The 25,828-nt window shown below is 47.6% G+C and overlaps 1 protein-coding gene across 3 annotated transcripts in view; it reads left to right on the top strand.

Moving 5' to 3' along the window:
- The window catches only part of LOC135900157 (zinc finger protein 649-like), a 65,081-nt gene extending 58,316 nt beyond the window's left edge, over nt 1–6,765 (top strand). For all 3 annotated transcript variants that reach the window (XM_065429607.2, XM_065429605.2, XM_070536872.1), the window contains exon 8: nt 179–6,765. In XM_065429607.2, coding sequence (XP_065285679.2) covers nt 179–466 — 288 coding nt within the window. In that variant the 3' untranslated portion in view covers nt 467–6,765. The remainder of the gene's footprint in view (nt 1–178) is intronic.
- The last annotated feature ends 19,063 nt before the right edge of the window (nt 6,766–25,828 follow it).

Here is a 25,828-nt window from a genome sequence, read left to right as displayed (position 1 = left end):
TCCAGCCATTATCTTGCACTTTTGCATACAAGATTGGCCCTGAAAATGTTAGGCAGCAAACCCTCGTATACTATCTCAAGTCGTCAAAACTGCCAAGGAACCGAGAGTTCTCCCATCCTTTTCACTCGTTTACCATGTGTAGCCCTGCTTATGCTCTTGTCTCATTTTTTTTCCGCAGGCTCTTTGCGAGAGCATCCGTGAGCTGCTGGGCCTGCTTGTTGATGAGCCAACGTTGAAGGGCTTTGGATACCCGGACAAGCCCGTGGACGAACTGCTCGAAGCGGTCATCCGTCGCTGCGGCCACAGCCCGGCTAGTCCCGACGACTACAACTACATGGACCGGCTGCGTGAGAACTCCAAGCTGCTCTTCACAGTGGTCATCGACGACAATGCTGTCAAGACTCTGCTCAATAACCAGACTGTCGACGAGGTCATTCTACACGTGTTGCGTCTCGCAAAGTCCTAGCTTCTCATTGTCGTCATTCCCCCCATCTCGTTTCAACTAACTGAGGGTGCAGAGAAGCAAACAGATTGTTTTCTAATTGTAATAGGATGGCACTCACATGGGTTGTGCGGGCTGAGCTTGTTTGATTTCCACGTGCTGTCATAACAAAAGGGACCACAATATGTTAGTGCTGTGCGACTTTTAACTATTTAGCTAACTCCTACTGCAGACAGTAGCAGTCAGTTAAGTACGCATTTGCTAGTGAAAGCCCTTGGAATTTGGAAAAGCATAATGTCAGCGGTCTTGTTACGCATTGCTGCAAACACATTTCATGGTTCCGAAGATTTTCAAGGGACTGCGCACTTGTAGCTAAACAGAATGGCTTTTCCTGCTTTCACATAAATACGCATGACCAGTGCTGTCAGTGCTGCGGACTGCATTCGCTCTAGTCGTAAACGCATATTATGCCTGTTTATTGGCTCAGTAAATGACAATAGTTCTTGAAGCAAGAAAAAAGAAAAAGACAGATAAAGAACTGGAGCAATGCTTGGAAACAGGTTGGGCCTGGCATTGTTTTTTTTTTTTTTCTGAACTGGAAAGTGGCAGTTTCTGGCTGCTGGCATAACTAACTTGGCGAGTGCCCATAAGGTCATGAAGTCACAAGAAAGCCACCGGCAGAAGGTAAACATTGATGTCAAGTTGAACAGAAAGCTCATAGCACACACTACGGTGCCACAAAGCACATTTGCTTCTTTGCACCCTCACTTAACCTCTCCTGTGCTTTGCGCACCATGTATTCTTTGTCTTCACTCTGTATCATTCTTTGTTACTGCATTGCACAATGCCCATGCTTAGCTGGGCATGAACAGAGCAGCAGGCAGTTGGAAATGTGCTGGGTTTTGTCGTGAGTCCTGTAGGTGCGTTTGTGTATTCCAGGGGGAGGGAGAATCCAGTCTAACAACATGAAGATTATCACGATCATGGGCACGCACAATCTACACCAGCCTGGTAGCCCAAATCGTACGAAAAAACTTAACTGCATTCTCTCCCATTTGATGTTTTTGAATCTTGTGGCACATTCCCACACCTGTAGCAGAAGTTGTAGGGGAGGGTTACTGGCGAAAGCAAGGCGTCTCCAAGTCTGTCGGTTTTCTGGCCACTTTGCAAGAGGAGTGTGAGTTACATGATGCACCCTTTGTGCATTTTAAGTGTTTGTAGCAGTTTTGTTGTAAGGCAACTTTTGCACAACATTAAGTGTGAGAACATCAGCCCACATAGTATGAGGGCTCTGTGTGATGGTTTCTTTGTCGGCAGTGTAGGGAAAGCCCGACTTGACAGGTAATGTGATGTGCCAGCCATTGAGACATAGAATATTACTCCAAGAAGAAAGCGCTAGATGTGCCCATGTTAGTGAAATTAAGATGCCCAAACTTGTGCCTTACCGTTACGGTGCTTCAGTGTTTGTCATGTTTTTCCTCATTCAGACTTTTTTTTTTTCACATACGGGGTAGTGAAAATTGTAAAAAGAAGTCATTCATTGTGTTTCCATGCCACAATTGTAGTAGAGTGCATTTTAGCATTCCTTCCTAAAGGCAGGAAGGGGGTGCAGTGCAGAGCACTTGTCTTTCCTTGAAGTCGTGAGATTAACGGCATCTTTTCCTTTGGGTAATGGCTAACATTGAAACTGCGGTAGGGTCACAGCTAGTAGTGGAAGCTAATAAAAATTTAGAGATTTAAGATTGCTGGTAATGTTGTAGACAGCTTTTGTCCTTTATGACTACAAGCATATCGCTTACCCTTCGCTTTCAGTCTAGCCAAATGTCACATGCTCAAGGAAAAGCAGGCCTGCTTATTTCTGGGGCAAAGCACTGCTTGAAGACTGGAAGCTGAGCATTGCACAGCCATGACTCAGAGCAGCGAACAAGTGAACCTAAGTGAGCCAATTGTCAACTACTACTAGTGCAAAAACACTTAACATAAAACAAGCAAAATTTTTGTATTATGTATGCTACCAATTTCTGGTTCAAAGTGTAGTTGTTTAATGGAGTCTTACAATAGCTTCAGTAATTTACTGATTTAGCTTTACACAAGGTCTGCTCTTATATTGGAGGTTAGTGCAACAAGAACATAGAAACCTGCACAGGCCATTATTTGACCGTAAGTAGCTCTAACATTCTTTTTTCAACTTTGAAGCGGAAAAGTAGCCAGTGCTACGCGTACCACATACATCTGTTGCTGAAATATTCACCTGCAGGTTCTCGCGCAAAATTTAAGTTGCTGTGCACACTTGAATACTAATGAAGTCTTGCACACAAGTGGCAGTGTTTACTCGTATGTGAAGTTCAAGATTAAAGTTACTTGTTAGATTGTATTTAGATATTCTTGGGGCTTTCACTGTTTTATCGCACTCTTATGATTGGTGCAGCATGCTGCCATTATTGCCTTTACACCTCATGCCTGTCATACAGTATGATCCACTTGTAGTTTAAGAAATGAGCCATGAAAACTGTAATATTTCTGAAATATCTAAAAAAATGTGGCTGTTGTGACATTAGAAAGTTGTGTGTGTGTAAAAATGTAATGCACAGGCCTTCATGTCAGATACTACCAGCTGTGGTTAGTTGCGCAATTTTGACTAGGTGGTCTGCTTAAAGAGCCCCCTCACCAGGCCTCATATCAAATTTTGGTTATATGCTGAAAGTTATTACGTGTCCTCTAGGGAGCGTCCTGCCAAAAAAATGTTTCACGTCGGCTCCTTAATAGCCAAGATAGAAATATTTCAGTGCCGCAAAACCATGTTTTTAGCAGGCAGGCTCCACTGCCAAGCAAGACACTCTCTCCGCTCGCCCCGTCTACCCTTCGCTGCATTCCTTCCCTGCGTTCTCCCATACCGGACCTCAAGGATCGCGTTTTCAGGCCCCACCTTCATTTTTTTTCTCCTCGCTTTTCCTGAGCTATGCGTTTCCGCTGAATGCGCCACGTGCGAGCTGTTGTCTTGTTTGCGCAGCGCACGATTTTGTGCGCTGGGCACAAGGACACATGACTAGCGGTATAATTCAGTGCAACACGAATACTGAGGCAGAACAAGCAGATCACAGAGCATGATCAAGCACTGGAACACTGTAGAAAATAGCATAGTTTCAGTACCTGCGTACGTAACCACACGACCGTGGGAACAAGCAGACAAACCAGAAGTACATCTCTCTCGCTTCTGTGCGAAGTAAAACAAAAAACACGCGGACATTCCATTTGCATGTTTTATTATTTCTCTAAACCCCTATTCGTCAATTCAAGCAACAGATTACACAGATAATAGATGTTGTCTTCAATAATTCTCGAGGTCACGTGCTGCCACAAGCGACATCACACTGCAGACAAGATTATGTAGGCGCACGGGCATGATTACGTCACTCTCCGGCTTGGAGCGTGGCGGCCGCGAGTGAAGAGGGAAACAGCATTTGGATTGAAATTTCAGAATTTCAGACGTAGCAATGTAATACTGTGCAGACACGATTGTTGTGGTGCAATGTATGCTACGCCCTTGTCAGCTCAATATGGCCACACCTGGTGAGGGGCCTTTAAGAGGACAATACTGTAAGACGATTTGGCTCGGAACGGTGGCCAAACTTTCACAGCTTGCGTTCTGCGATTGCTGACAGCAAACAGAGTATGAGGTAAACAAGTTGTCAGCAGCTCCTAGCAGGTCAAGCACTAAAACAAGTGCTGTAGGTTTTGGCTCATATCCTAATTGTTGAGACTTCTGTAACATACATTGTTTTACAGTGTTGAAATGACATTTGATTATCATCTAATCACTGATAAGTGTGGAGTGGTGCTTCACAGCTAACATCCTCTGCTGAAAATAGCCGCTGCAGACTGGGAGCGCTGTTCATACGAGAGTTTTCTTGAGCAGATTAACAATATGAATATTGATTTCAGGGCGAGGAAAAGTACATACTTGCTTTGTACCATTTGAGCAGCACGTTTCTGTTGTATCCATATTGCTAATTTTTAGTTGTTTTTCATTTTTCCCATTGCTGCCTCGTGTTTTTATCAGCTTCTGCAAGGCAGTCGACAGTACCTTTCATCTGATGCGACAAACTTGTGATTAGCAGTTAGTTGTGTTGATCATTGTTAAAGATTTTATATACACTACATTGTTGTCGGGCAGCACGAGATGCGCATCGGTATTTTTAGCTAAAAAAAGTGTTATGATGGCTTTTGCCCATCTTGTACAGTCAACCCCTAGATGGCTCCAACTGACACTGTCCATCAGTCTTTACGTAACGGAATATCAGTGGGTCTCTTCAGGGGATGCACCAGCCTGTGCATTTGTCCACTGTTGCCACACGTAGCCTTATATAAAGCATCACACAAAAGCGTTAAGAAGTCAGACCGTGCCTTATTTTCTGTCTGCAGTGTAATAGGAAGCTTCGGCTCAGGTCCGACTATGACTTTCGCACTGAACTGCGATAGAAATGAAATAAATACTTTCATTGTGAAATGAAGTCTAATTCCAGTGACTATAAACGTATGCAGAATGCCACAAAAATTTGGGAAATATTAGTTTATAATGAAACGGCAGGTTCTTAAAAGTTCTGTAACCGCAATACATGCTGGTACCACAGCTCTGTAAACAGCAGCTGATGGTACTTAGAGCAGATTACATCATTTTACACTACTGTGTGCATGCACTTGTGTCTGTCAATAAGCATTTTGAGGAAAACTTTGAATTATGGGATACAGTGAAGTCTAAAGCCATGCAGAATGTTTTAGCTGCCCGATGTTAATGCTGTAGCCGGTTCGGTATAGAAAATTGCTATATGCATTCTTGTGAAGCCGCACAGTTGTGGACTCGGCATTTCAGGTCTTTATTCATTAAATAATCAATTGTGCAAATAACAGTTTAGCTCTAATCAGTCACTGGAGCTTAAGTTCCTCAATCATATGCGACAAAGTTGATTATTGAGACCATTTAAGGGTTCACATACTTTCTGGGTTTCCCATTGTATCCAGTAGAAACATTTTAAACGGCAGTTCCGTTTACCGAGATAGATGTGAAGCCTTTTGTCATATGCCCTCTTAATGCTGTTGTCAGAAATGTTGAGTATTAGAAGCGAATCTAGCAGCTAGCTAAAAAAAATAGGAAAATGACAAGGTGTATGGCATTCAAAATTTTATGCAAAATTTAACTTTCTTCTCAGAAGACAGACGTTGCAAAAACATTTCACATTCTGGTTCTCCTTGGAACACAATTCATTTAGATACTTATTCTGTGGTTCCGTTTATAAGGAGTTGTATACATTTTGGTTCCGTTTAAGGAAAGTGTTTTTAAATTGTTTAAATATGAAGCCAACCAATTGAGAGCATGTTGCTCCGTTTAACCAGCAATTCTGTGTAAGTAGTTTTCATTTACCAAGATTCTGCCATACTTCAATGGTGAAATTTCCAGTTTGGCTTGATGCTTGAGGCTTCCTCATAAACTGTTACTCATGAGCAGCTTGGGCTGGTCAGTTGTCATCTGTGTGTTGTTGCACTCCCCAACAACAGCAAAGTGCCGGCAAATTTTACATTCCACCATTAGCCCTTTCGGTGCCCTTTGAATGTTTTCGACAGCAACAGTTGTAACCTTCTGCCCTAAGCCGTCGTCTGAATGGTGCTAATGAGCTCAGAATGGCTCTTAGAACATCTATGACATTTCCTAGCGGATTAGTTGGCTATGCATTCTTCGTTCTAGAAAGACCTTGGAACAAGTGCCTTGCAAGTTGTTTCACTGTGCCCTTGTCTGCTCGTGCACACAGCTAGATTCATGTCATAACAAAGGAGAGAAGCAAACCATCATTTTCCTTCGCATTTTCATGATTTAATTCTGTACTTTTTTCTCTCTCTCTCACTTTCTTGTGGACTTGTACACCGAGCGTTGCGAGCAGTTCTGCATTGTCCGATGAGAAGGTATGATGTATATAGTTGATCAGAAATGGTGTCAAGAAGTCATTTTGTGCCTTATTACAAGATACAATGGATTTCGTGTGTCTGTTTTAATACTGATTTCCAAGCAGTAATACTTGCACGAGCTTTTCATGTTTCATTGTCTTTATCGGTCCTGTCATTGTGTGTGCTTCTCACATTGCTTTTTCCTCTTTTTTTCCTACCCTTGTACCAGTTTTACATTAATTGCAAACAGGAGCAATTTTTTTGTCTGTGCACATCATTCATTTTTTGCTGTATGAAAATATATGAAGAGCAAATTACTGTACCTGTCCTGGTGTGGCCCCTTGGTTTAACTGACAGATTAAAGGGGTGCAAATATCTTGTCTTGATTTTGTAGTAGTCTTTTACGGCACGAAGCAGTAGTGACCGTGGGAACCGAACTTGAGCTTGATGGATCCCTCACCCTGTTTGAGCGTTGCAGATGGACAAGTGTAGTGGGTAGATTGCGTACCAACAATATTTTCTGCGACTGGCCACTCCGATACACATTGTGAAAACAGTAAAATCAAGTGGCATCCTGTATTCCCTTTGAGAGAGCCTTGCTTCCCAGCTTGGTGACAGTGTCACGTTGAACACCTGTAATGTTATCAGTTAAGGCACACGACAACGGTAAATCATCCCGTGCAGAACACACAAAAGCACCGCTGGAAATGCGCCACATAGCAGGAAAAGAAAATGGAGGCAGGTTTCGTGACTTGGTCCCTCGGCTCGGGTGTGGGAGTTGGCAGGGAACGAATGTTGCTTGCCCTGTGACCTGTGGACGCTAATCGAGGGAAAGGGAGAGAGTGCTCACGTCAGCGAAGCTGGCCTTTTGACAGAATGGTAACGCAACATTTTAATTTCTATTTTCTCTAATAGTGAAGCACTTTGAATGTGTATTCCACTAGGACGCTCCCTTGACAGCACTTTACAACTCTCATTGCGTAACCAAAATTTCCTATGGGACCTGATGAGGGGGAATTTTTTACACTGTAGTGCAACTTCAAAGCGCACTTTAAGTGCACATGCGACTGGTTGCCTTCGAGCAATTCTTGCAGTGCAGTTTACATTTGGCTGGTCAAAATCAAGCGCTCAGAACACATCCATCTGGTTCATTCAAAACGCAATGTTCCAGCTCAATGCTCGGAAACGTTTTAACTTTCAAACTGGGAGTGAAACTGCAATCTTATACTTGGCTCCTCCGAGTGCTCTGGGAGCAGCTAAACACTTGGCTGGGACAGGCTCTCTCTTGCTCCAATCTCAACACGGCTCCGCATTCGCATCCCACTGAGTTGGAGCATGGTAAGGACCGCTTGAATGATATTGTAGATCTTTTCATGAGTGAGCCAAAAGAGATGTGAAGGTGCGACTTGGAGTAGTTGACTGAACTGAAGATATTCGTAAAATTACAAAATTGTGCAGTGGTCAATGTCGTTACCTCTCGGACACTGTGGCCTTGTGCAGCACAATTGTTAGCAGCATGGCTTGGCTCATGCTCGGCAACCCTACCGCAATGGCAGCTCTTCACCGACTTAGACATCACTCAACAAAGTGGTGTCCTGTCATCATTTGAGAGGTTTAGATTACAGGACCCAAGATGCATACATTAAAGGGACGCTAAAGGCTAATGTTAAGTCAAGCTAAAGTGATAGATCAGTGCTCAGGAATCTCGGAGGCGTCAATATTGTCATGAACAGAGCCTTAATAATCAAGAAATTGAGGTAAATGCAGGACATGATTAGAGACTCCCCCGGGACATTCGAGTACTCGCCCAATGACGAACGCACTCCTCAGTTAAATTTTGTCGCTAGTACTCAACTACTCCTTGCAAAAAACATTCTTCTTTGTATTACAAGACGAAGTGAAATGCTACTTGCCTAGTTCTATTTCATTTACAGAAAAAAAAAAACTTGTTGAAACTTCCCTTGGCAACGATTTCAGCGGTCGAAAGGTTTCGTTTTTGCTCAGCTCTGCAGCGCCCACGCTTTCACGTTCCAGTAGTTTCATTATTGCATAGTGCTGCGCTGGTTTTGCTGGCTCGCGAAACTCGCACGAACTTCAAGTGGCAGAGAATTCAACTTCCATGTGATATAGTGGGATGCCCGAAGGGTCTACGTCACTTAACCAAAAATACTTGCAGTGGCATATCTTGGCTCGGTACCGCTGCCTTACTGGTACCCTTTTACTCACCGACGACAGCATAGGGTGGTGATGGCGTATGCAACATCACCACTACTCGGGTTTTGTGGCGGGAGATTTGAATTTCAAAAAAAGTATTCGGACCCTTCAGATGCAAATTTCTCGTAAACTTAGTCTTTGCATGAAACAAGCGTTGCGACGTTTCTGCAATGGTATTTAAACAGTCCACGTCGACTCAGTATTTGCCTTTAGTGTCCCTTTAACATAAAGTTTCAGACAATAAAGTTGTGACCTTTTCGGTGGATAAACGCACACACATTTCATGAGATTACACACGTTGCGTAGCATGAAAGTAAACAAAATTGTATGCACTGCCCCAATATTTCTTTTCAATCGTAATTCATAACCCTAAACAATTGTGAGCAGATTCACATGGACTACCATGCAGACTTAGTGCGATTGTGGGTGCTTGAATGCCACTCAGTGCACTATCCCAGTTGCACCTGCCGCACTGCTAACAGATTGCAGTTGTACTTTTTCTGTTTCTTCCAGACATGCTTAACACCGAACACGCTAGCGTTTAGTTGCTTATTTATTTGTTTATTTACCAGAGTACCCATGGTGCATTCAATTGTCATTACTGTGGAAGTGTGGGTGGGGGGGGGGGGGGGTAATCCCACAAAAGAAGAAAAAGATGCATAATACAGGCAACATAGGATAAAACAAAACATGTTCATGTCTATAATATTAAATCATGAAGCAAGTACATGAACGTTTCATTTGAAGTTATTTTCGCAATATCGCTAAGTAACGGATTCCTGTCTCGAGTTGTCTTGGGGAAAAAGGACTCCCTAAACACATTAGTTTTACATAAAGTGTGTGCTAAACTCTCATAGACATGTAGTCGGGAATATGCAAATAGTTCATGTCATCGATACCTGTTCTTGAATAAAAAGCATGGAACAGTTTTAATCTATGAATTAAACATTTTTTCAGCATGTTCCACCCAATTTTCTTTTTAGCCTTTGTTACACTAAAATTTCGTGTGTACTTTTAAAATGCTTTGTGCACAGCCTTTCTCTGTACTCATTCCAGTTTGTCTATGTTCGTTCACATTCAAGGTTCCCAAACTGTGCTGGCATATTCAAGTATTGATGAGACACTGGAAAGATACGAGTAGAGCCTTCGCTTTGATTGGAAATTCTCTTGCATTTCTTGTCATAAAACCTAGAACCCTAGATGCTTTAGCAGTAATGTGATCAATGTGATGTGTCCAAGATAAATCAGTGGTGAGATACACTCCCAAATATTTAAATTCTGACAGTCAACAGCTGTATATCATTAATATTATAATTAGACTTAAGTTGTCCTTTAGAGAAACACATGTGCACTGTCTTTTTTTTTTACGTTGAGGTTCATATGCCATGTTGAACACTACGGTGTGATCCTGTCAATGTTGCCTTGCAATGTTGCACAATCATTCAAATTCTTAATAACCCTGTACAATACACAATCATCTGCAAACATGCACACGGAAGAGTTAATATTATCAAGAATGCCATTCATGTAAATCGGAAAGAGCAGTGGGCCAAGCACTGACCCTTGTACTCCTGACGTCACGTCAGTCTCGCCCAATTTCTCTCCTTTCATAACAGCCCTCAAATGTCTAAGCTGCAGATAATTTTTTATCCAATTCATTACTGTAGTTTGAATACCATACCGTGGCAGCTTTTCTATTAAGAAATCACGCTTAACAACATCAAAAGCTTTCTTAAAATCAAGAAATATACAATCGATCGTTCAGCCTTTATCCAATGCACTTGCCAGGTAACGCTTGAATGCTTGAAATTAAATGACCTTTTTTTTTTTGTCGCACGGGCTAGGTAACTAGTCATTACATGAAGAGAGAGAGAAAGCTTAGTGACACCTGAAGAGGTTAGCCTAGCAAAAAGCCTGGCGTGCTGCTCCAAGTGAGATGGTGCAGGGTAATAGAGAGGGAGTGAGATAAAAGCCAAACACACTAGCAGAAAACTTATTTACAAAGGTCTCGCTGAGGCCTCGAAGGAATACTGTAAGCGCTTTATTGGGGTGGGTGCAGTTGAGAATCCGCACATTTCCACGGTACAAGAACGTGCCGCTGACCAAGTCACGTGCCGGGTCTGCATGAACGGCACTCGGGCGAGGCCCCGATTGTCCCCAAATTTTGTCCAAGGTTGAGCGCCTGCAGTGTATAGGCAGGGCATATTTTTTTTTTTGGGTACCCATCATCACTTGTACGTCTTAAGTTTGGGTGCAGGCACGTGAATACGTCACTGTTGAAGCAAGCATTCGTGGCCCTGTCAGTGTGGTGCAAAACGATGCCATGAGAGTACGTCAGATCGAACGGAACTGTGCAGACATCTTTCACGCTCCCGGCGCGCGTCCACTTGAGGTGTGAATATCTTTGTCATGCGAGGTAGTAAAGTGTGGGGCAAGCAGGGGAATAGCCGGAAATAAGGGCACGATAAACCGCGCCTCTTCAGGAGCGCGAGCGAATTGTTTTTCGCCCATTCGAGCGCGCTTGTAACGCCTTTTGTTCCCGGATTCGTTCTCCGCGTGAGGCCGGCACGAACCTCACACAATCGCTTTTTACGTCCAATTACATCCGAACGGATAGAATTGAACATGCTCTCAGGAACGGAGGAAGCCTAAAAACAGTGAAGAAGAAACTAGGAATCGGCAAGAATCAGATGTATGCGTTAAGAGACAAAACCGGCAATATCATTACCAATATGGATGAGATAGTTCAAGTGGCTGAGGAGTTCTATAGAGATTTATACAGTACCAGTGGCACCCACGACGATAATGGAAGGGAAAATAGTCTAGAGGAATTCGAAATCCCAAAGGTAACGCCGGAAGAAGTAAAGAAAGCCTTGGGAGATATGCAAAGGGGGAAGGCAGCTGGGGAGGATCAGGTAACAGCAGATTTGTTGAAGGATGGTGGACAGATTGTTCTAGAGAAACTGGCCACCCTGTATACGCAATGCCTCATGACTTCGAGCGTACCGGAATCTTGGAAGAACGCTAACATAATCCTAATTCATAAGAAAGGAGATGCCAAAGACTTGAAAAATTATAGACCGATCAGCTTACTGTCCGTTGCCTACAAACTATTTACTAAGGTAATTGCAAATAGAATCAGGAATACCTTAGACTTCTGTCAAGCAAAGGACCAGGCAGGATTCCGTAAAGGCTACTCAACAATAGATCATATTCACACTATCAATCAGGTGATAGAGAAATGTGCGGAATATAACCAACCCTTATATATAGCTTTCATTGATTACGAGAAAGCGTTTGATTCTGTCGAAACCTCAGCAGTCATGGAGGCATTACGGAATCAGGGTGTAGACGAACCATATGTAAAAATACTGGAAGATATCTATAGCGGCTCCACAGCCACCGTAGTCCTCCACAAAGAAAGCAACAAAATCCCTATAAAGAAAGGCGTCAGGCAGGGAGATACGATATCTCCAATGCTATTCACAGCATGTTTACAGGAGGTATTCAGAGGCCTGGAGTGGGAAGAATTGGGGATAAAAGTTAATGGAGAGTACCTTTATAACTTGCGATTCGCTGAGGATGTTGCCTTGCTTAGTAACTCAGGGGACCAATTGCAATGCATGCTCACTGACCTGGAGAGGCAAAGCAGAAGAGTGGGTCTAAAAATTAATCTGCAGAAAACTAAAGTAATGTTTAACAGTCTCGGAAGAGAACAGCAATTTACAATAGGCAGCGAGGCACTGGAAGTCGTAAGGGAATACACCTACTTGGGGCAGGTAGTGACGGCGGATCCGGATCACGAGACGAAAATAATCAGGAGAATAAGAATGGGCTGGGGTGCGTTTGGCAGGCATTCTCAGATCATGAACAGCAGGTTGCCATTATCCCTCAAAAGAAAAGTGTATAATAGCTCTGTCTTACCAGTACTCACCTACGGGGCAGAAACTTGGAGGCTTACGAAAAGAGTTCTACTCAAATTGAGGACGACGCAACGAGCTATGGAAAGAAGAATGATAGGTGTAACGTTAAGGGATAAGAAAAGAGCAGATTGGGTCAGGGAACAAACGCGAGTTAATGACATCTTAGTTGAAATCAAGAAAAAGAAATGGGCATGGGCAGGGCATGTAATGAGGAGGGAAGATAACCGATGGTCATTAAGGGTTACGGACTGGATCCCAAGGGAAGGGAAGCGTAGCAGGGGGCGGCAGAAAGTTAGGTGGGCGGATGAGATTAAGAAGTTTGCAGGGACGGCGTGGCCACAATTAGTACATGACCGGGGTTGTTGGAGAAATATGGGAGAGGCCTTTGCCCTGCAGTGGGCGTAACCAGGCTGATGATGATGATGATGACATCCGAACGTACCAAGAGTTGCAAGGAGCCCAGGGGGGCCGTGGCAGAAAGGGACATGATTGGTAAATGCGTCTGCAGAATACCAGTCCCAGCTTTACTCTAAACGGAAAGCAATATCAAAGTATTAGGTTATCGACACGAAGTAGGGTTAGCAGTTTTATCGGCCGTATGTAACAATCTTTCGCTTAATAACTAAACAAGCATGCTGTCACTCGTGCACAGACAAATGTGAACAGGTCTCGCTCGATGATTTCGAGCACTCGCTTTCGCAATGCTGCCGTGATAACAAGGGTGCGAGGAGTGAGCGATTCGTGTTGTCGCTCACTTCAACACTGAGCGCGCGGTGAGACAGCGCACATCGCAACGGCCATCTCGGCTTCGAACCTTGACCTTGAATGACCTTGAACGCCAGGCGCGCGAGCCGCATCCGCGGCCGAGCTGTACAGCAGGTCACTGTTAAGTTTTGCACAACATTTAAAAGTCGCCTGTTGCAGACAACACAATTGTAGTCCTTGAACTAGTCTATTCAGAGAGGCGGACATTTCATCCACGCGAAATCGAAACACCGAGTTTGAACTAATTTTTAAAAATCGCAAATTATTTACTTTACGGCACATATGGCAATTTACGAAATGCAGCCGGTGAGCTTGCAAGGCATATCCGCTTGATATTGATTTACAGACTAACACCAGTTTGGAGATAAGCGGTAAGAATGCACTAGTAGAACTCTTGCTTGGGCTAGTTGGTTCATGCTTGAAGTAGTAAAGGCAAAGCGCAGAAGACCAGGACTTAGGAAGAAGAACACAAACGACAAGACCGGCGCCACTCACAACTAAGTTTATTTTCGCAACAAGCCTGCCTTATATAGGTGATTCACGCCGAGTCACGCACTTTTACTTTTACTTCTAAAGTTTTGTGCGTGACTCGGCGTGAATGACCTACACAAGGCAGGCTTGTTGCGAAAATAAACTTAGTTGTGAGTGGCGCCGGTCTTGTCGTTTGTGTTCTTCTTCCTAAGTCCTGGTCTTCTGCGCCTTGCCTTTACTACTTCAAGAATGCACTGTTGTTCCACATGCCTTTTTAGCATACGGATATTTTATACACTGAAGCACAAATGTCCCACATTTTTGGAAAAAATTCAGAACCCCTCCACTATGTGAAGGTGGAAGACCAGCGAAGCCGTATTGCTCATATGATATATTCAGCTCTATATGGTGTCAGTGCTGCATTCGTTGAAGAAGGGCACAAACACATAACTTTTTCGTCTTTCTCATTCTTTAATTTTATTTCATTTTGACTTTTTGTTACTTTATATATATACGCTGACGTTTCGGCACGCATCGTCATAATAAAATGAAGGGTGCGTTATAGGTCCCCGACCCCAAAGGGGTATGTGCCATTGAGCTTGGAGCCTTTCAGCACGATCGGCCCACACGATTCGTTTTTTTTTTTTGTTCAAGGTCCAGCCACAGACAGCTTGGCTGTAATAATTTGTCCGGCAGCACATACTCAAGTTGGCGCGAAAGTTGTTAGTTGATGAGCGGCACGTGCAAATTGGCCCCAGAAAGGAGCGCACACATTCAGGGGCGCATGCGCGCGGGAACGCGTCCGTCATTTTAGGCTGCCCCGCCTTCGGGATCGGCCCACGCATTTTGACTGCACTGTCTTCTGGAACGGCACACGAAAGCGGTCGGCAGATGGTCGTTAGAGAAAAAAAGCCGTTAGTTGAACCATTGTTGAAATTCGCCAAGAATTCTTCGCGTCGAAATTTGACAGTTCGCGCGAAGCCCCGACAGTGGCGGCATATATTTAGTGCATCACTCGAACTTCTCGGACGGTGTTTTAACATCTAAGCCGCACGCGGGTGCGACGTGTTCTCACGGCGAAGCTGCTGCTGCTTGCCAGAAGGAACGGCGCTCCGCCAGCTGTCGGGCTTGTCGCGACATCAGAGCGACACCAGTGCCGTAATTACCAGCGTCGCTGAATCTTGATGACGCACGAGGTGAGCCGGAAGGGAAACGTTCGGCGTTTTAGTCGGCGCAGTGAAATGGGCAACGTTAGCTTGACGCCAACTGCTCAGACCAAGGCGCACACACAGCAGGTATGCTAGAGTGTGATTGTAGTGTGCGCGTGCGTATGCAACGCTCTTGGCAGACCGGAAGGCAGGACGTCGCCATTGCCTCGCCACAGAGTGCATTGAGCGTAGCGCTGGAGAGACGTCCCACTTCGCTTGTCTGCGACCGAACGCGCTTCGCGTCTCTCGTGATCCTCGTTAAAGGGACACAAAAGCGAAACTATAAATCAGTTTAGACAAATGAAGCATTGACAATAACGCAATGACAATAACGTAGTTAAGACAATAAAGCACAAATAAACATGGGTTGGAGAACTCTTCAGGCAGTCATTTCAAAATAATAGTTTGAATATTATACGAGAAAATGAAGGTCAAAGTATCGGTATTTGAATTTCGTGCCGTAACCCTGATGTCACACTATCCAAACTATGTTTTCGCATTTGGGCCGGGTTGGCTGAGTAAAGGTTCCCGAAACTTGCCATGTTTAATGTTTGGTTCCTTTAGAACACAATGTCGTTAACCTGTACCGACATATACTTAACAAGGCCCTAGAAGATGCCTCAAAATCCATGACGTCACAGCGACCAGGTGCGGGAACATCAAGGAGGCGTCGCCACCCGTCTTTCGTTCTTGTGCTTTTTCTCGCTTACCCAGCGTCTTATCGTGGTAAGAGCAGTGTTCTTAATGTTGTTGTAATCTCAGCGCTGACGCCCGTTGTTGCAATCGGACCGCTGGCACGAGTTGTTGCAAATGGGTCGCAAGCCCCAAGGGTAGCGTTGGCCTGGGGCACAACTGGAAGCATCCGAAGGTCCTGGTAAAGCATGAGTCGACTGCTAACAGAACAACTTGTTTATTCTAGCATCGCAAAAGCGGGCGGTCAGGTCGACCGAAGTGGAGCGACGGGAGAGCACGTTACTCGACAGAAGAAATCGGAGCCTCTCTCCTGGCATCCGGGGGCAGCTGCTTTTATACTCTCGGAGTTGAGGGCAAGAAGGAACGTCACGGGACGAGACCACGTGACGGTGGGGCACCGACACGCTGAGAGACATGTTGAGACGAGTGTAGTGACGCATCCGCCGAGCCAGCACCGGTCAGACCTCCTCGCTTCACACTTGGGGAGCTCCTCTCCCCGGCTGCCGCGCTTTGACAAGCGTGGGCACCAACATGCACACACACGCACACTTGAAGACATGTGGCATTGAAACATGCCTGCACGCGCTTGGCGGGGAGGCGTCGGGGCAGCGCTGAATGGGCCAAAATGTCCGCTGCTTTGAACGAAGCCCCGGCGTCCGTTTCATCCGCGCCGGCAATACCGCGCGTCGTAGGCGAAACGTAACAGACCGCCCCGCCGGGGGAAGGAGATCCCGATGGTCAGGGGACTGCATCCGCTGTCCGGAGGGATGTCGCTCGATGATGCTCATAACCAAAGTCGGTCGACCCTCGGCGTTTCTTGAGCGCAGCGCACAGAGAAGGCCTCGTTCTCACGTTCAGGTTCACACAGGACACTGCAAAGTGACTTCGGGAGAGTTGCTATTTTTCTCTCGTTCCCAGCAAGCGTTAGAACTACGCCGAAACTCAACCGCTCCGTCAGCAAGCACGAAACAACCCTCACTAAGCCCTGCCAGGCTCTTTCCCCTTTTATTACTACTGCCTAGTTCCTTACAGTAGTCTAGCATCTAGCAACACTCAGAACGCGTCCACAAATTGGAAAATTGCACTAGAAAGCACGTCATCACTTTGAAACACTAAACAAAACCAATATGGTAAAAATCCTGCCTCAGGAAGAAAAACATCAATAACAAACAACTCTGAGGCTGATTCCCACGTTAGGGGCTTCGACTTAAGCCATCGGCGTTACCGTTGAGACTCCCCTTTTTGTAACGCACCTCAAAGGAATGTTGTTGCAAAGTGAGGCTCCAGCGCAGGAGGCGGCCATTTGTGAAAGAGATGGTCTGCAGCCATTGGAGAGGGCAGTGATCCGTTTCGAAGCATGCGAAGCGGAGATCGCAGCGAGCGACCGTACACCAGCTCAGCTGGCGAAAACCCCGTAGCCGCAGGCGGCGCGGTCCTCAATGCAAACATCACCCCAGGCAGAAACAGCTCCCAGTCAGTTTGTTGTTCAAACCACAATGCTCTCAACACGCGCTTCATGACGGAGTGGAGCTTCTCAAGGGAATTCGACAGTGGGTGGTACACTGAGTTGTGTAACAGCTTTACCCCGCACCTTTCGAGAAAGGCTGTCGTCAAAGCGCTAGTAAACACTGTGCCCTGATCTGATTGGATTTCCGCAGGAAAACCAACTCGCGCAAATATGGGCAGTAGTGCATTGACTATCTCAACTGAGCTGAGTTCTTTAAGCGGCACTGCTTCAGGGAACTTTGTCGCTGGGCAGATCACAGTCAAAATGTGTCTGTACCCCGTGGTTGTTGCCGGCAGAGGTCCCACTGTATCAATAACGAGCCGTCTAAAAGGCTCCGTAGTGATAGGTACCAACTTCAACGGCGCGCTCGCTTTGTCCCCTGATTTGCCCACCCGCTGACAGGTGTCACATGTCCTCACAAAGTGGTCTGCGTCCCGAAAACACCCTGGCCAATAGTAAAGAGACGGTCCTTAGTTTTCTTAACTCCTAGGTGTCCGGACCTCGAACCCCCATGCGACAAGCGCAACAGATCCTGACGGTAGCACTGAGGCACGATCAGCTGATCGAACTCCACTCCCCTGCGGTCTAGATACTTCCGGTACAGGACCCCACCTCTTTCCACAAAACGAGCATTTTTCTTGGCGATACCTTCCTTGACATTGTAGCGGATGTTTTCTAGGCTGCCATCCTTTTTTTGCTCGGCTATCAAAGCCGACCGGCTGACTTTTAGCAACCTATTGAGTCCATCTGACGTAGGCGCGATGAGCAAATCTGCAGATAGCTCTTCTAACTTTCCCGTGTCGGGCATTTCCTCTCCAGTACCTGGTGCCTTCAACGCTACAGGCTGAATTTTATTCAGTTCGGACGTGCTCTGAATATCAGCTTGCTGCGCCTCTGACCCTTGTTACGAACTTGCACCGCTGCACCACGATTACGGCTTTGTGGTCCCGTAGTGCTCGTCACCCGTTTCGTGACAGAGCGTTGGTAGCGAAGACTCCGAGCCTGGCGTCGATGAGAATAACAAAAGGGACTTTATACATTATATACAGGTTATCATACAGGACATGAACGGGTCGGCACTGGGGCCGAGTGCTCACAACAAACGCGACTGTTCTCGCACGACGACGTCCGGCGAAAACGCGTTACACATCTCACCCCAGTCGGGAGCGACACTCTCTCCCGGTGGGGTCGGCAGATCCTGTTTTCGAGCGGCGTGTCGCTGCTTTTATAATCCCCGAGGCCCATTGTCACTCAAACGGCCCAATACAAAGTCAGCACACGACGGTCGTCCGAGGGGTCCAACCAGTGACCGCGCTGGCCACTCGGTTCAAAGTTCGCGCGCGCGGTGACCTCCAGGCAAGGGAGGTGCGGCGCCGGGCCGTCGGGCACACGCGGACACGTCAAAACACGCTGCTCCGCCGAGGCTTCTCCCGCACGAAGGCGCAGCATCTTGACTTGTGAAGGGAGAATTATGGCGCTCGCAGGATAGATTCTGCATCTTGCAGATTCGGGATCCGGGCTTGTGGTAATGGCACAACAGCATCCCCGCCCTCAGATAAGGCGCCGGGAAGACGAGCTGCCTCCACGTGGCTCGGATGCCAGGCGCGCACGTTCGTCAGGCTCGTCCAAGTTCACGTCCAGTGTCGGGACGCCAGGTAACTTCACGTGCCCAGGTCCGACTCGCCAGGACAGGAGCTCTGCTCACCACGTCGTCGCCAAGGCACCTTGACCAGCTCCGCTCGGGTCGTTCCTAAGACCTTGCTTCTCGCCACTGGTCCCGCTTGGTCGTTCTGCAGCTTGCAAAACCGACCGGCAAAAGGCAACACCCAACACGAACAAGTGCCCTCTGTCTCCCGTCAAACACCAGACAAGGCCATAATTCAAATCAACCTAACTAAATTGTTTTCCCCTTTTTTTTTCTCCCGCTGCAACAAGAGGCAGGTGTACGATCTAGCACACAAGGCTCAAACAATCAGTTTTCAAATCAACAACTCAACAAAATAGAAACAATTATTAATCAGCAATAATAATTACAAATAGAATGGTCCCCTTGAAATCACTTGGACCGAAAACATACTTCTGAGGAAGCAAATGAGGTCATTCATTTTTCCCGGCGATATTTTCGCGGAATCCGAAGCTGCTTATATTTGCGACCCTGCTTATCCGTGTAGCGGCGGTACAATAAGCCAGATTCCTTGCCAAATGAAACCTCCTTTTTTTTCACTCCCCGTTTGACGCTCTTCCTCAGATCGGCTAGTGAACAATCTTCCTGTTGTTCGCGAATCCGAGTTTCCCTTTCAACTGCAGCCTGCTCCTGCCAGCTGGCGGAAACCGGAGCGAGTGTGGAGCCCGCGTCGCCTAATTGCGGCGTCGCGTCTCTATCGCGGCTAGCACTGCACGCGTCACTCCCACTCACCTCCAGGACCCGCTCGCCTAGGCCAGCCTCCGAGCTCTGCCTCTCCCGTGACTGCTCGCCACTCAAGTTACCGTGATCGGTCCGTGTGCCGCACCGCCTTTCGCTCACCGACGCTAAGTCAAGTTCCCTCGACAGCGGGCGCGCTTTGGATCGCGTGGGGGCCCTGTACGCCACGTCGGCAAAGAATGATTTGCCGTGATCCCTTAGCAACTGCTCCGAGCTATTTGAGAAGAGGTAGGAAAACTGCTCCGGGAGGGCGGCTGACACAGCGGCTTCGGTGTTAAGTTTCCCAAATTCTCCTTCAATGCTAACCGTTGCGATCGGTAAACAGACACTCTCCTTCTCGGCCACTTGCCGTATCCTAACGCACTCTCCCGTAAAATCACTAGAGGAGACGAAAGACGGGTGAACAACGTCCATAGTTGCTGCAGAGTCCCGCAGTGCTCGGCACTTCTTGCCGTTTACCTTAATTTCCTGCACATAGGGCTCCAATAGACGTATGTTCTTGTGAGTTTCCTGTATCGTTGCAAAAGCAATTCTCTCTGGGCAGCTTGCAGCGATGTGCCCTTGCTTTTTGCAATTGTAGCAGGTTAAACGGTTTTCGCTTTTCAAAAGAACGCGTCGTATCGTTTCGCTGCTTGGGACCATCGTTAGCATTCTGAGATGCATTCTGTCCTTCCCTTACAGTTTCTTTGGTAAGAGACTCATCTTTCCGAAACTCGCGACGCGTGATTTGCTTCCGTTCATCGGACTTCCCGGAAAACACATCTCTTCTATCAGCTTTTTCTACGCGCACCGCCTTGCTGTGCAAGCTGCGGCGGGTGTAATACTCTTCCGCTAACTCTGCTGCCTTGTTTAGCTTAACCTCCTTTAGCCTATCTTGCAGCCAGAGCCGGACATCCTCATCAATGCAACGGTAGAACTGCTCCAACGCGATGCATTCGACAATTTTGTCGCGGTCGTCGTAAACCTCTTCGCCCTTCAGCCATTCCACCAAGTCGGCTTTTAGACGAAACGCGAAGTCAACATTCGACTCCTTACCCTTTTTTGCATACCGGAACCTCTGCCGGAAAGCTTCGGGCGACAATTTGTACTTCCGCAGTAGCGCTTCCTTCACATCACTGTAGCTCTCAAACGCCTCTTTCGATAAGCAAGTTATTACGTCTGATGCCTCCCCAGGAAGCAACGCTAACAGATTCTGTGCCCAGAGGGATCGCTCAATGCTATTCCGTTCGCACACGTGCTCAAATTTCACGAGGTATTTGGCCATATCCTCTCCGACGACAAAGGGTGGAAGTTGATCGCGTATTCTTGGAACGTTAGAAGTGAGACTAGGCGCTGGCGAGCTATTTCGGGTCTCCAACTCTTTCATTTTAAGCTCGTGCTCACGAATCTCTCTCCTTTCCTCCTTTTCCTCCTCGCGACGTTGCTGTTCTCTCCTTTCCTCCTCCTCGCGACGTTGCTGTTCTCTCCTTTCCTCCTCGCGACGTTGCTGTTCTCTCCTTTCCTGCTCGCAACGTTCCTTCTCCTCCCTTTCCCGACGTTCATTGATACCCGCCAAGGCCTCAGCGGCTTCCTCAGCCGTTACGTCCCCAGTCCTCATGACCTCAAGGATCGCATTCTTTCTTTTGGTTGAGCCCAACTCAATGCCCAACTCCTCACAAATTTCGAGAAGTTCCTTCACCTTGTACTTCTCCATCGTTCACACTGTCCTCCTGCTGTTTACCCTTTTTGAATATACCTGCCGTACGCTACTATAACACTACTAGTAAGACATATGCAAGTATATCACACACTGCCCTGTTTACCCCCTCAGCATCCCCTGGTTTTCAAAACACTCTTACTAGGCTTGAAACACACAAGGTTATCACAATGCAACACCAAATCCTTCCCTAAGCTACTATAACCTGTGTCAGAGAAAGTCTGGTGTTTGAGGTAAACTTCAGGCACTCACCGTGCCGAGGTAGCTGATGCCGGTCAATCCCGTAGCTGCCATCCAGTGTTACGAACTTCCAACCGGTGCCACCAGTATTACGAACTTCCAACCGGTGCCACCAGTATTACGACATCCAACCGGTGCCGCCAGTATTACGGACATCCAACCGGTGCCAGCAGTGTTACGAACTTGCACCGCTGCACCACGATTACGGCTTTGTGGTCCCGTAGTGCTCGTCACCCGTTTCGTGACAGAGCGTTGGTAGCGAAGACTCCGAGCCTGGCGTCGATGAGAATAACAAAAGGGACTTTATACATTATATACAGGTTATCATACAGGACATGAACGGGTCGGCACTGGGGCCGAGTGCTCACAACAAACGCGACTGTTCTCGCACGACGACGTCCGGCGAAAACGCGTTACACATCTCACCCCAGTCGGGAGCGACACTCTCTCCCGGTGGGGTCGGCAGATCCTGTTTTCGAGCGGCGTGTCGCTGCTTTTATAATCCCCGAGGCCCATTGTCACTCAAACGGCCCAATACAAAGTCAGCACACGACGGTCGTCCGAGGGGTCCAACCAGCGACCGCGCTGGCCACTCGGTTCAAAGTTCGCGCGCGCGGTGACCTCCAGGCAAGGGAGGTGCGGCGCCGGGCCGTCGGGCACACGCGGACACGTCAAAACACGCTGCTCCGCCGAGGCTTCTCCCGCACGAAGGCGCAGCATCTTGACTTGTGAAGGGAGAATTATGGCGCTCGCAGGATAGATTCTGCATCTTGCAGATTCGGGATCCGGGCTTGTGGTAATGGCACAACACCCTTTCTCATTGTTCGACAACGTCAGGGAAGGCCTGAACGCTAGCCTCACCAAACAAAAGCCCCTTCTCGCGCAGGAGGTGATCGGACCTGTTTGAAAATAGGCACGGATACTGGGGGGGGGGCAGCATAGATGACACTGCGGCCTCCGTCTCAAGTGCTCCGAAAGGTCCTTCAATAAGCACTTTTGCTACGGGCAGACACACGCTATGAGCTTCCACGGCTTGCTTGATCCATGCGCACTCGCCCGTGAACATATCGGGTTCTACGTAAGAGGGGTGAACTACATCCATTGTAGCTGCGGAATCACGAAGCACTCGGCACTCTTTCCCGTTCACGAGGAGGTCTCGCATGTAAGGCTCGAGAAGCTTCATGTTCTCGTCAGTGCTGCATAATGACAAAAACAAGACTTTTGTTTTTGTTTCTGGGCACTGCGCCGAAAAGTGACCCGGCTTCTGGCACGTATAACAAATGCGCGCTTGCCTCGTCTCGAACCGCTTTCTGCGTTCGGCTTCGGTTGCCGCCGTCTCCTTACGTTCGGTCGGACTGCTTTCACTCGCATCCGCACTACGTGTGTCCCCCTTTGCTGTCATAGGCGTGAACTTCGGCCTCTCAAACATGGAGCCAAATTCACCCTTTTGACCGTCCTTAGCTCCGTGAGCCCGACGCGTCACAAACTCTTCGGCTAGCTTAGCGGCTCTCGCCACCGTACTAACGTCTGGCATATCCAAGGCCCTTTACCGCACGTTCTCAGGTAACCAACTATAAGACTGTTCTAGCCCGAAACACTGCAGAACTTTCTCGTGGTCACCAAACGCTTTCTCTTCTTTGAGCCACTCCTGCATGTTTGACATAAGCCTGTAGGCAAACTCTGTATATGCCTCACTTCTGACTCATTTTCCCGAAGCTTCCGACGGAACGCCTCCGCTGACAGCCTGTACTTTTTTAGCAGACTCGATTTCACTTTGTCGAAATCCTCTGCCTCCTCTCTCTTCAAGCGAGTGACTACGTCGGCCGCCTCGCCGGGTAACAAAGTGAGCAAGCGCTGTGGCCACGTTTCCCGAGAGAACCCCTGCTTCTCGCACGTTCGCTCAAAGTTAACCAGGAACAAACCAATGTCCTCTCCAAGCTTAAACGGCCGCATCAAGTCAGTCACTTTGAACAATACTCGTTCTCCTGCACCGTGTGCCTGACTTCCATTACGAGCGCGTTCCATCTCTACCTCGAGACGCTTCATTTCCAAAGCGTGGTTACGCTCTTCTTTTTCTTTTTGCTCTTTAAGTTCGCGTTCCTGTTTCTCTTTTTGCTCTTAAAGTTCGCGATCCTGTCTTTTTGCCCTCTCCTCAATGGTCTCAAGGCATTCCGACAGCTCGTCATCCTCAGCTTCTAACTCAAGAATAGCCCCCAGTAGTTCTGGTTTTCTGAGTTTGTCTGAGACATCCAGACCCAACTCTCTTGCAAGCTCCAGCAATTTCGGTTTGCGCAACGACTTCAAATCCATGGCTGCTCTGAATGCTGCTTTCTCTACTCCCTACTATTGTCTTGCCGCAAACTAACCCGGCAGCAACGACAGCTACAATTACCAGCTCTGTTTCTGACACTAACAAAAGCCTGGCAAAACTCAGAAGAAGAAAGTCCCGCGCTCACCAAACCTCGCAGCCAAGAATTCAGCGCAGTCGTTCCGCTGCAGGCAACCAGTCATCACAAAGGGCTCGTTGATCTGCTCCCGGATGGTCGTTGTGCTGCTCAGCGTACAGTCAACCGCATATCTTCGCTGCTGGCCTCCGTTGTCGCGATCTCACCTCCGACAACCAGTTGTAATCTCAGCGCTGACGCCCGTTGTTGCAATCGGACCGCTGGCACGAGTTGTTGCAAATGGGTCGCAAGCCCCAAGGGTAGCGTTGGCCTGGGGCACAACTGGAAGCATCCGAAGGTCCTGGTAAAGCATGAGTCGACTGCTAACAGAACAACTTGTTTATTCTAGCATCGCAAAAGCGGGCGGTCAGGTCGACCGAAGTGGAGAGACGGGAGAGCACGTTACTCGACAGAAGAAATCGGAGCCTCTCTCCTGGCGTCCGGGGGCAGCTGCTTTTATACTCTCGGAGTTGAGGGCAAGAAGGAACGTCACGGGACGAGGCCACGTGACAGCGGGGCACGGACACGCTGAGAGACATGTTGAGACGAGTGTACTGACGCATCCGCCGAGCCGGCGCCGGTCAGACCTCCTCGCTTCACACTTGGGGAGCTCCTCTCCCCGGCTGCCGCGCTTTGACAAGCATGGGCACCAACATGCACACACACACACACACACACGCACACTTGAAGACACGTGGCATCGAAACATGCCTGGACGCGCTTGGCGGGGAGGCGTGGCGGCAGCGCTGAAAGGGCCAAAATGTCCGCCGCTTTGAACGAAGCCCCGGCGTCCGTTGCATCCGCGCCGGCTATACCGCGCGTCGTAGGCGAAACGTAACAATGTCGTAGGAAAGTAATTTACTGATGCAGAAGAAATCATTTTTCTGTTTAGTGTCCATTTAAAGACCACGCGCGCGAGCCGTGCATTCGCCGTCAATGGGCCAGCGCCACAACTGCATGCGGCGAGCGCCGACGGCACGAATGCGCCCCGAGCGTCCGCACAATTTGCCAACGCAATGCGCAATCCGTGCCAGGGCTAACTATAAGCGGTGCTGCGGTTCTTGCGCAGTATTCGCAGTGGAATACATTGCGCAGTATTTTCTCCGACAAATAAATGCATATATATTTGTATTCTGTCTTTTTTTTTTGCATTCAATATTTACACATTTCGTATCTCACTTGTACAGTATTTCACGCGGACATAAGTCGACCTTGTCTTCTTTCTCGCTGACTTTGGTTGACATGTCCTTTTTTTTTTGGCCAAGAGGCGAGCTTCGTTGATCCTGGAGATAGCGAAGTCTATAGTGAAATGTGATTAATTTTTGACAATGCTGGCGCTAATTACGCCCGTACGTTAGCTAGACATATTTTGCGAATAATTCTCGCTTCTTGTGGGTGGGTGCCGCCGAAGCCGCTTTCCAGACATCATTGTCTCGCGTGAGCCCTGCTTATTCCAAACTAACTCGCTCAATTTCCAAAAATGTGTCGTAGGGCGGCTTTGCCTCAACGTGTCTTTATATGCGGTGGTGCACCCTTTACAGGGGTAAAGTGCAATGTGGTTATTTTTACGTATTGACGCTAATTAGGCTCGCACCGTCCATTTTACCTACTCTGCAATGAATTTTCGTTTCTTGTCTCGTTGACAGCTTCATTTCAAAACCTCTTGCGACTCGCTACGGCACTCTGGAGATGCGAAAAGACCTTTTTTTCTAGAAGTGGTTACAAGATCCCCAAATCCTACATACGCCAAACCCATGTAAAGTTAGCTAAGTCTTCAATAAAGAGGGAGCACTACGTCATGCAGCCAGCCTTAGCGAGCTAACTCTCCGTGAAGTCGTTCCTTTCGCTTTCTCTTGAAAAGTCGGC

Source organism: Dermacentor albipictus, chromosome 4 (assembly GCF_038994185.2).
Source record: "Dermacentor albipictus isolate Rhodes 1998 colony chromosome 4, USDA_Dalb.pri_finalv2, whole genome shotgun sequence".
Lineage (NCBI taxonomy): Eukaryota > Metazoa > Arthropoda > Arachnida > Ixodida > Ixodidae > Dermacentor > Dermacentor albipictus.
Note: the sequence above shows the minus strand (reverse complement) of the source record. Positions and strands in the feature narration are given on the sequence as shown.